Source organism: Anticarsia gemmatalis, chromosome 16, assembly GCF_050436995.1.
Source record: "Anticarsia gemmatalis isolate Benzon Research Colony breed Stoneville strain chromosome 16, ilAntGemm2 primary, whole genome shotgun sequence".
NCBI lineage: Eukaryota > Metazoa > Arthropoda > Insecta > Lepidoptera > Erebidae > Anticarsia > Anticarsia gemmatalis.
Genome location: NC_134760.1, coordinates 2698754 through 2710765, shown reverse-complemented (window position 1 = coordinate 2710765; position 12012 = coordinate 2698754). Strand labels below are relative to the sequence as shown.

Sequence of the window (12012 nt, the reverse complement as noted above, 5' to 3'; positions counted from 1 at the left end):
TGACATACATTTGAGGAAAATGGATTTTTGTTTTAATATCAAATGTTCAATTCCAGATTTTTTACAATATAAATCTAATAACTACTTGCACATTAGGTTCTGTTGTTATAAATAAAAAGTATTTAGCGCTTTTTATAGTATATTTACATAATGTAAAATATCTATTTGATATATAAATTAATATCTTTATTTAATTGGCACTTTTTATCAAAATAAACTTGTTATTGAAATTTGTTTAATTTATTTGTTTTAATTTAACAACCTAAGTGCAGTTTACTCAATACTTAACTTTTTAGTTGATTTTTCCACCTTCAGTTAAGTTTTTTTTAAAAAGCCAGACAAGTTCACTAATAATTAGCATATATTTTATTCTTTAAATCAGGGGTTCCCAACATTTTCTTTGTCCGGGACGGCTTTTATATTATTCTTGTTACCAGGGACCACTTTAATATTATTCTTGTTATCAGGGACCACTTTTATATTATTCTTGTTACCAGGGACCACTTTTATATTATTCTTGTTATCAGGGACCACTATCTTAGTATATTAAAGATATAGTGTATTAAAATGCTGAAAATTTTAAATTTTCAAGTCATTTGCGGACCACCGGTTAGGAACCACTGCCTTAAAATAAACTGATCTGATGATGGAAACATCAGTTCTTAACTATCTTCCAACAATTTTGTAGAGAGCCGTGTGCAAGGTTTGTAGCTGACTGAAGTACCTATATAAAATAGAGACTGTTTGATTCTACAGCTACTTAATTCAGGTTACACAGTTTTAATTATAATCTAGATAAATCGGCTCTATACTAAGTTGCTAGACTACTATAGGTACCTTATTATTTTACAAAATATCTTATACTAGTTACTAGTTAAATACCTATGGTAAGACAGTGCAGAACAATTAACTTTAATATCAATATTAAAAGCCTTCACAAAATATTTTTTTGTAGAAACATACAACTTTTATCTAAGATTACAACTAGTAGTAATAAAAATGCATTGTTGTATTTACAGTTAGCCAATATGCAATATAGAAGTATGTGTTAAAAGTGGCTTATAAATATTGGTTTGTATTTGTATTAGAAGTCAATTAATGGATCATGTGATTGAATGTTATATTATAATGTAACAAATCTGAAACTCGATCGAAAGTAACACTTTAAAAAATCTTTATTTTCCAGATTACATTATAATAATATGTGGACATATGAGAGTTTAAAATAGTTAGCTGAATGATATGGTTGTATAACAGTCAATCTAAATGTATAAAGGATAATTATAATCTTAATCATAAATATAGTCATTTGTATCATTAATGAATGCAGCACAAAGGATAGTAGTTTATTTCAATTTAGCAATGCCTATGCCCATTATCATGGTAGTGTCTTGCCAAAGATAATCACTGAACATAAGAGTGTTAGAAATTAAATGTACTTATAACACATAATATGACTAAGATATAATCTTTTCAACACATAGTAGTCTTTGTGATAGTTCATTGTAATTACACAGAAACACTACATTTAAATAGCAGTACCACGCTCCAAATTCTGTTTGATTTCTGCTGTATGTTCCCCATAGAATCTCTCCAACTTTTTGTTGAACTTGGCGTTCCTTTCATTGATGTAGTCAATATCTGCATCATCATTGTGAGTCCGCCTTCTCGAGTACTTAGCCCTCTTGGCAATCTGCCCTTCTAAGTCATCTACCATTTTGTCTATGGCTTGTTTACGATCCTCATGCATACCATGAATAATCACATTTGGACCGCCGTAGAATGCATCACCGTATTTTTGCTTTTGTTTTTCATATTGATCCATGTCAGCAGAAGGCATATTTTTCACAAGTCTGTTGTACTGCCTTATTGTAGCTTGTTCATAAGTTGAAAAGCCCTGATCGGGATTCTTTTTCTTCTTCTTTCGTTCCAGTCGCTCTGCCTCTGTGGCTGAAATGTTCAGAAGTTTGACTCTGTCATAATCTTTACCCGATCCTTCAGCTTCTTCGCGTTTCTTCTGATCATCGAGTAACCATTCAGCCTGGCGACGTTTCGCTTCATAATTTGGAGGCAATTTGTTCCTGGCTTCTTCTGCTACAACTTCCTGATGATTGTGTGTCCTCGCTTCATTTCTTGCTGAATGTAACGTACGTAATCTTTTCATACGTTCTGCTTGTTTTTGTGCAAACGTCATCTCCTGCGGTGCCGATGTTGACTCTTCTGCTGTTGCACTCATCTTTATACAACGATTTTGACGATATTGAACTAAAAATGTAAAATAAAATCGGACAAACGCAATATTGCGTGTTTTCCTTCCGTAGTTTTGACAACTTTTGTCAATAAAACTTTTTTTTACATTAGAGTGATGATCCGCGGTCACCCACGTTGGAACATTCTAAGTCTATGGCTATTAGTCGATTATTTAGTTTAAAAAATGCATTCGACTTACAAATGCGTCCTGAAATAGAAAAGAAACATGTTTGTTGTTTACAAATTTATTTAGTAATTATATTGTGAATACTCGTAGTTATTCAATAAAATGCCTTGTGAAATATTTCTATTCATAAAAATATAACGTACCTATCTGATTGTTGTTTCCATGAATCAAAAACTTTTGAAAGTAATATTGTTACGAAGTTAGTAACGCAATAAACTTGCGTTTACGATGAACCAAACTGAAGTGAGGCAGTCTGTCGGTGTTTTGTAACAGTGACGGTTGTGTGATATTGTGTTGTTAGATATATTTTTCTGATAAAGTCAAAGTGTTTTTGGAGTTCACGATGTCGGATGAAATCGCGGAGAATGGAACAGCGAACGGAGACGTCCCAGAGATCGAGCTGATTATTAAGGTAGCTATAGTTTTTACACGTGTTATTCACAAGATTAGCTGCTTACATCGGTCAACAAGGCACGCGTTACTGTGGTTGGCCTTCGGAGATATAAGAAGATTGTGAAGAGCTGGCCGTCGTGATAAAGGGTGTTAAATGCGGCAAAGCTTACAACTTGGAGAACTTAGCAAATATGTTATGTGGATACAGTAATACAGTGTGTAGTTCGTGGTAGTACGGCGCTCATGCATTTGTAAATCGCATGATATTGTCGTGCTCAGCTCGTATGCATGAAAGTATATTATTACTGCACTTATAATGCGCGTTATTTAGGTCAACAGCATCTCTGTTTTGTTGGTGTCTGGTGTTTGGCGCGTATTTTTATCCTCCACTATTATTATGTACAGTGTTAAATGTTTAGGTTCACACACAAGTACTAGGTGCATGCTAGCGTGCATTATACGTCATTACTTGAATGGAGTTAGCTCTTGTTATATAATTTCTAGAAGTTTTACATCAATGGTACACAGAATATATAGAATTTTGAAACTTATTGTTAAATTACATTATAACTTTTTTAATGTGATTAATACTCTAATTTTGTCGTAATTCCAACTATATTGTTTAATTTAAAGGAGTTTATAGACAATAAGCTAAATATTCTTATTATTTATAAGGTAAATAAAACCTCTTTGCACTGTGACTAACGGATGAGTCATAGTTATGACCCTACACTGGTGGCCTTGCTATTTATAACTCTGAGGATGTCATACACAGTAAGGATTTTTAATAAAAAATATTTTATACAGTCCTTAAATTATCCTTGTTTAACATATTATTCATTATAATTTAATTATAGAATGGTGAATAATATTAATCAAATATAGGTACTTTCTAATATTATAGGTAATATAATGTTGGTAATTAATACAGTTAATGATAAATTCTTGAACTAGAATATAATAAGAAGAATAAACATTATCTCTGAGTATTGTTTGCCAAGTAGGTAACCACTTATAAATGTATGTGTCATGGAGAATAATAAAATTTTCATATCTATAGATTAATGCTAACTCGACTAACATAATTGTTATCAATTACCAAGATTTCAAATAGATTAGGCTGTGATAACATCGAACCTGAATACTTTGATAATAAGTCATATTTAAATTTATTTTTTTGCCACATATGAAGTATTACATCATAACAATTATATCAATAGGAAATAAAGCAGTATTTTTTCAGTATTAGTATCCCTTTTCTTCACTGATTGAAATGGACTGTTCTTTATATTATAATACATTTCAATCATGCAGTGAATACTTACACAACTATTTGAATTATCTACCTATAAATTCTTTTTATACTGCTGGCTTAAGAATCACCCCCATTACATCAGACAGTCCAAAGATGATTCGGTCTGGGTCTGGGTACAAAAGGTGCAATATTATGCATGTCTTTACGTGACAGCATTAGCAGGTAGCACTTCAGAATCCTCATTTGTGACAGGTCTCAGATTAAGATCTAACACATTCTCCTCTCATAACCTCAAGCCTCTGACCTAAAATCCTGGGTCTCCCATTTTCGGGAAAGTTTCCTTAAGTAGTAGGTACAGAGTACTTAAAAACTTTGGGGAATTTTCGCTGTTTACTTGTGAATTCATTGAAAGTGGGTTTATACCCCACCCCATATTCATTTTGTTTTAGTGGTGACTGTATGTTTATTGAGGTAAAACAACCAATAAAAACTTTATATTTTTGCAATTATGAAAATAACAACTGTTTTATTTAGAACATAAAGATTAACTTATGATGATTATTAATTATGCATGAATAGTGAGAACTTACTTAGAACAGCTTTTGGTATAATGTGTCTACACATACTTATGGCAAATTGTGAGCAATTTTTTTAGCCCATCTTGTCTTTCCAACTATCCCTTTTTCTAATATGTCGAAAACAACATTCTTCTTTTGGCATCTGATTGATGGCAACCCTTGCTCATCTTTCAGGATGTATGCAACTGATGAATATAGTATTGAAAATCATATTTTTTTAATTATAATAACGAACTGTATGTTTCTTTAACTGATAATGTTTAGATATATTGACAGTTTTGTGTAAAAATATTTTTTCTATTACCCCTTATTATTCTGCATTCTTGCACTTTAAACTTAAAATACCATTTGTAGCACTCTTGTTTACATATGATGTTCGGCAACATCATAATAATATGTCTAACTTTTGTAACAACTACAGTAAATGTAATATATTTATATGTATGACATGTAGGAATATTAAAACATGTTTGAAATGATGCCAATTAGTGCTAAATCTGCGAACAATGTTTACTTCATATAAATATTTATAGTAACTATGTCATTCAGTCAATGTCGGGAAGACTACCAATTGTATTTATGTTCAGATAATTTTTATGTGGTACTGCGAAATGTTTTACTGGGTAAAGTTGCAAGTTCGACTGAATTGTGGTGATCAAAGTAGGTAGATTAATTGCTGATCAGGTAAATTGAGGTTTTTGTTCTAATTAATTGCAGTTGTAGTTAATAAATGTCTTTAACTGTTATTAATAAATAATGCTTTTAAGTCAGTACATAAAAAAAATTGTACTCAGCTACAACTTGTTCTCTGTATAGTGACTTTATAGAATGTTTTTCGACAATATTTTTTAAACAAAAGTTTCGTACTTACGCTCAGCTGCATGTGGCCTTTTCACTTCATTGACAAAAAATCCTAATTGATCAGTCATACTATAGTCTATATTAGGAGCTTGATAAATTCCTTTGTCCAATGCGAGTCTCGTTAGTTGATGAGTAAATGAGTAGCAGTCAATTAGCGCGCCAACGTACTTGCTAAGCGATTAGTCTGACCCACTCCGGCTGCAAAATGCACCTGCGCTTTAGAAAATTGCTATTATAAAAAGGGAGAAATAAAACTTAAAAAAGAAACTGGCTGGAAAAATAATCGAATATTATTGTGATAGAAAAAATGCTCCTTGTTTTGGTCTTCTCTTGCCTGGATCTTCACGTTTTGTCAAATTAATTTTGTCGTTGCGTTACAAAAAGTAAAAGCAAAACGATATGTATGAAGAAGGAAGGTCTTCAACCTACCGGAGAGTTGCGCGTCCACTCTTCGTGTTTGCCGCTCATAAAACACCTTGTTTTGGTCGTTTATCAAGTGCGTTCTGATGCTTGAATTATATAATTTTAATTGGTAACACTTTGTTTGGCGCGTATAGGTAACACCTGGGGCTTTGAGACGGCCCGAGTTGACGTTCATTGCAGTTTGAAGCGAATTGATGGTGTCTAAACATCGTGCAGCCACCTGGTTTAGTTTTTGCAGAAGATACAGTTTTTATGATAATTTAATCAGATGTGTGACACTTTTATCTCCCACCTGCAAGAATGTTTAGTCCTCAAATTGCTTCACCTTTGTCGTCTTCTATTCCTCATAGTGAAAAGTATTTTATTGTGTTATTGCGAAAAAAAAAATAGAATCGTTTCTGTAGTTTCGGAGATCACAACTTAGAAACAAAGTGTACCTCGAGCAGCTGTATTGATTGAGTCATACAGGCATGTCGATATCTATTTCTAGAGGTTTCGAAGTACCTACATTGAATACATCTCCTAGTGCAGCGGGCATTCCACGCGAGAGAGCGCATGCGCGCCTTTGAAACAGAAACCTGCGCGGGCGCCATCCAGGGGAAAGTGACGCTGCACGCGACAGATCGTGCGTCCGGGGACTGAGTGACATCAACCATTAGCATGCTCAATATGCTCATATCTATTTTAATATCTATATCTATACTATAATATTATAAAGCTGAAGAGTTTGTTTGATTGTTTGTTTGTTTGTTTGTTTGAACGCGCTAATCTCAGGAACTACTGATCCGATTTGAAAAATTCTTACAGTGTTAGATAGCCCATTTACCGAGGAAGGCTATCGGCTACATACCATCACGCTACGACCAATAGGAGCAGAGTACCAGTAAAAAATGTAACAAAAACGGGGAAAATTATCACCTTATGTGACGCAAGCGAAGTTGCGCGGGTCAGCTAGTTGATGATATTCATCAAACTGCCCGCTAGAGGCATGTCGTGACTTAACAATATATTAGATATCATTTTGACATGTCAATATTGGAACCTTCGAATTTGAATGGTAATTTGATCTACTTCTCTAGTAACCAAACTGGTGAGTCACGAGCAGCCAAGATTAGAGTTTGTACCATACGTTATGTATGTAGTCATTCCTTTTATCATGAATCTACCAACAGTTTTAAGAGAAGTTTTCTTTATAAGATATAGGTTTTTCACATAATTTAATTTTTCATATTTCGGTTTTATATTACGACAAGTTAAATTAGCTTATAGGGTTATTACAGATTTAATAACATAAGCGCATGTTTTTTAGCTTTTAATGGAAAAACGAAAAACTATACTTAGTGTTTAATAGGTATATGTACGTGAAGCGATCAATTAGACTTAAAGTATTTCTATTTCTAATTATTATTGCCACGCTTCATAATATTACTTTCATTGATCACGCCAAAAGATCGTTAGCGTTGTCAGTGATTTTATTTCATTTACTTACTGGTCTTTGTATTAGTACACGATTTTGTAGCCGAAGCAATACGATTTACTTTATTAGAAAATTATCACATGGTCTAACGGTGAAGGAAAACATCGTGAGGAAACCTTGCATATCTAAAATTTGCTTAATACACTTACTGAGGGCATGCAAAGTCCCCAACCCGCACTTGGCCAGCGTGGTGGACTTTTAAGGCCTAACCCCTCCCTCATTACGGAGGAGACCCTTGCCCACACAAGGACAGTAATGGGTTAAATTTATTTATTATTTACAGAAAATAGGGCTGAATAACTTTGACCTTTTAATTAATATATTATTTATGAAGAATCTGACAATAATGTCAACATTTTTGCTCTTTCTAATAATATAATTTATGCTAAACGGTATAGAACGATCCGCCTTAAGTTATTCTGGCACTATGTAATAGTCGAGTAGATATTTCACAAGGTGCCTCGTCGGCAATGAGTAATAAACACAATAGTTCAATATTTTCGTGTACTTAGTAACACTCGATCATTGAATAACTGATAATGTAGAAAAAATACTCAAGTACAGGCTTCGTCACGAGTCGTCCGCCCACGGTCCGGTTTTTGCAGGAAAACGAATTCGCGCCAAAATATTCTCTAGTGTCATGGCTGAACGGTTTAATATTGTACAGTCTGTAATCGATGAAGCGAATCCTTGACATTGGAATCAAAACTTGCTGGATGGATGATTGCCCCCGGTTGCAGTGGCCTTACACACGTAACATGTTCCACAATTATGTATGCGATAATACAAGTAGGTAGTTTGCAAGTAATTTTGTACAATAACGATGTGATTATATTCTCTCACGTATTTTAAATACTTTTGTCACAATAAACTGTTGTTTCACACACTGTTCTTGCTTACTTTTGAGATTTATCTGAATACTTCTCTACCTTTAACGCATGAACGATGCCAATTTTAAATTGTCCTGTAAGTACGGTTATTACTTCTTCCTTATTGCTCCGTTTCCCATGTGTCATCTATTCAAATCTTACATCCTCAACTTGCGAAATTGCTTCGTTTTACGATATCCTTACTGTATTGGAGTTTCCAGAATGAATAAACGGCAAATAATCCTATTTTAAATTACAAAAAAGCAGGAAAACATGCTAAAACTATTTCCACTTAGCGGCTAAACTCAAGTTGGTCAATAGCTAGACTTTCTTTACTTAGTCACCGAAGTGTAGAGTCAATATTATGTGTACACTTACACTGTAGAGTTTGTTTAGCCACGTCCGCGCGTCCTGTGCTGAAGGACACTAGACGTGCACTTGCGCAACGCTTGCCAGCCGACTGTTACGTTATACCGTCTACATTTCTTACGGGCTTTTAATATTTAATTATTGCTTCAATTACTGGTTCATGATTAGCTTCTAATTTATAAAAGTTATTTAGCTTATTTATGTCGGCTATGTTGATGATGATTTTTTTAATAGGACTAAACGATAAAGCCTAATTTATGTTAATCCCCCATTTAACCTAATCCTGTCCTACTGGTGTTGATTTCTAGGCCAAAGTCTGATAAAGAAACCACTTTGCCTTGGACAAGTAATTTTATTATGAGCACAATTTAGGTACTAAGATACCTACACACAATTCTCTGTTTAAACTATTGCACATTTTACACTTGCATTCTTAGATTAATGCAATTTTCTCTTTAAAGCATCATTGTGTAAGGCTATTTACCTCTAATTTCGTACTAATTAGGCTGCCTGCTGTCTTACGTGTTTTAAATGAAATTAAAAGGTAATATTGTCCAATTACGAAATAGCGATTGTAGAAACACGCTAGAATGACAATTTTTAATGTCATTAACTTGTCATTGGTCTAGGTATATTATTGTACTGCCTGAATTAATGAACGTTGTGTAAACTAGAATTGATATACATGTTTAGCGAGTGTTTATCACTCACAAATAGAGTCAAACTCGATAAAAAATAAAAAAGCAAAGATCGACTACCACTATGGTATGAATTGGCGGCAGATATTTTTTTCAAAGATTAGTACTGATCACAGTTGGATTCAATTCTCCAGCCCGTGGCTTTGTAGCAGGTTTTTTTTGTTGAGCCATGTTTTCGTGTAAAGGGGTTGTTTTATTCATATTGCATAACTTTGATCTCTTAGGATAAATAAACTTATTTATTAAGGGGAAAAATTTTGTAGTAGGTTTCTGTGAGTATTATAGAGATTGGGGTCAGTACCCACCCATCATTTTCACTACTGATTGTTCCCAACACGATAGGCATAAACGGGTTAGGAACAATTAATGAAGACATTTTATACCTAACGTATGTTTTCTAAAAAAATAAGTATTTAGCAAAATTTTTTTATATTTTTTCTTTCGATGTATCTCGGCTTATTCTCACCTGAAGGTTTGTTTGTAAGTTATTTGCTAATGTGTCGGGAGGTCGCGACTTATGACTCTGTGATCTTTAGCCCTGTACACAATAATGTTGTTTTGCTCAACTACGCAATTATTACGTGCATATTACGCTCATTATATTATATTGAAGGAAATTACTTATATTGCATTATGTACCATCATATTGTATTAACTATACTACTGTGCTACGTTTCTCTGGTGCAACGGTACTCAACGGCAGCGGGTCCAAAGAAAATAACAAAAAATATAAAACTGATCTACCTACCTTAACTATGGCCAGGTTTTTTTCCTTTTAAAGGGTAATGTAGTCCTCAAAGGATTCAAAACCTATGCTCTTACGTTTATGGCAATTACACTACTCCTGTTGGTCGTAGCGTCACGTTTGGCTATAGCTCTGTCTTTCCCATCAATGTGACTGTCAAGTACAAAATTTAATGTTTATTTTTATTCGACTGATAGTTTCAAAGATTAGCGCGTAAAAACAAGAACCAAATAAATCAAATTAAAAAAGTAATTTTACGAATCCAATCCCGAACACAATACTTTTGCTGCAACTTCAAACATACTGTACAAAATTTTGACATTGACAGATGCACAGTTAAAACCAAAAAGGATTTGAATTATTTTGGTCATGCGGACTCGTGCGTCAAAAGAGTAACGGAATCCCTTCCCTACATGACTGGCTCAACAGTCTGAAAAGAACAACAAATCTTTTTACTTAAAAGTAGGTTGAATATAAACTGTTACCATAACAAGATATGAGTACTGTGTTCAAGGTAAGCGATGGCTACAGAGATATTAAAGTAAGTGCCTCAAGTACTCTTAGGTACAATGATTACACTGTTTAAGTAGTTTCCTTATAAGTCTTTTGTATTTGCATTGTTTTAAGGTTAGGCTGTAAAACGTCTTTAGAAAACTAATGTATGGTTTTTGTCCAGAAATGTTGTTTATATGCATTGGATGCATTTTTCTTGATATCCATCACAGGGCAACTAAGATCGATGCTAAATCTATTAAATAAGTCTCCATTTAAATTCACAGGCGTTAAAATAATCTGATAAATAAACCATAAATAAGAGTATTGCTCAATCATTTACCGCTGTATTGGTACGCTAATGAGTTACTTTATGAAACTTGACAAACCAACGATATAAATAATATAATTATCCTCATTGGTTGTCGTCATCGTTTCCTCTGAAAAACGATTACTAAATATTCATATTGAAGCATTGTATTGTCAACATTTGGTTGCTAAGTAAATTATTGATATCATAACCCTCCTTTTTCTCCGTTATTCTTTGATTCGAGTGTCACGTTCCTTTGACCGTTCGTTCGTTTATTGCGTAAAAAAGTATACATAAGCAATGAAACTCTTCATTCTGCCATCGCAACACTATGATACGAGGCTAAAAATGTCAGACGGCTTTACCAAATGCTAATAAGTTGTGTGTAAATATTAAAATACAGACGTTTCGTACGTTTTGTAACGTCAATGTGTAAATCGACACACTTTCAGTTAACAAACAAGCAATTCGAGGATTTTAATAAGTTTATGTTGCACAAAAAACTTCGATTAACTTTTTACGTAAACCTGATTAACTTACTCAAAAATAGTTCTAAATAATGTTTTGTAGTTAAATGTAAAAGTTACTAAAAATGATAGAGTAAAATAATAAAATGATTAACATGAAAAGTGAGAGGGATGATCATCATTCGATTATAATATACGTGAATGTCGAATCGATGTTCACGGTCATCGATGAATCGTACCGTGTCGAATTGGGGGCGGTTGCGTTGTAGCGTTGCAGCCTTTCGAAATTAGCATAGAACGCAGCGGAGACTACAAAGTAGATTCACTTTAAAACCAGCCAGTCACTTGGCGTTTTTGACAGTTCATCCATATTATTAGGTTGAGGAAAAAGTCTTTTCGCATTATAGTATGTATGAACTTGTAATAAAATCTCTTTGGCTTCAAGAATCACAAATGAGTACACGGTTCATTAGGTTTCTTTCAGTGAGCTCGTGAGGTACCCGAATATCGAGCTTTTTTGTGTAGAGAAAAGATTTTATTACAAGTTCATTCATACTATAATGCGAAAAGACTTTTTCCCAGGCCTAATATTATCTGTCAAAATTGTCTTTCAATTAAAGTTATCTATCTAAGATGGA

The 12012-nt window shown here is 33.6% G+C and overlaps 2 protein-coding genes across 3 annotated transcripts in view; one reads left to right on the top strand and one right to left on the bottom strand.

Moving 5' to 3' along the window:
* Window positions 1-72: 72 nt before the first annotated feature.
* On the bottom strand, window positions 73-2370 carry LOC142979206 (pre-mRNA-splicing factor Syf2). Its single transcript, XM_076124013.1, has one exon. The coding sequence runs from the start codon at window positions 2234-2236 to the stop codon at window positions 1529-1531; it is 708 nt and encodes a 235-aa protein (XP_075980128.1). The 5' UTR covers window positions 2237-2370; the 3' UTR covers window positions 73-1528.
* A 297-nt stretch (window positions 2371-2667) lies between these two features.
* Clic (chloride intracellular channel protein 5) overlaps window positions 2668-12012 on the top strand; it is a 50649-nt gene continuing 41304 nt past the window's right edge. Inside the window, exon 1 of one of the 2 annotated variants that reach the window (XM_076124010.1) lies at window positions 2668-2849. In XM_076124010.1, coding sequence (XP_075980125.1) covers window positions 2781-2849 — 69 coding nt within the window. In that variant the 5' untranslated portion in view covers window positions 2668-2780. The remainder of the gene's footprint in view (window positions 2850-12012) is intronic. The other variant, XM_076124011.1, reaches the window with a different exon arrangement.

Coding starts and splice junctions, on each gene's coding strand:
- LOC142979206 (XM_076124013.1), bottom strand. CDS start 2,236: ATGAGTGCAACAGCAGAAGAGTCAACATCGGCACCGCAGGAGATGACG.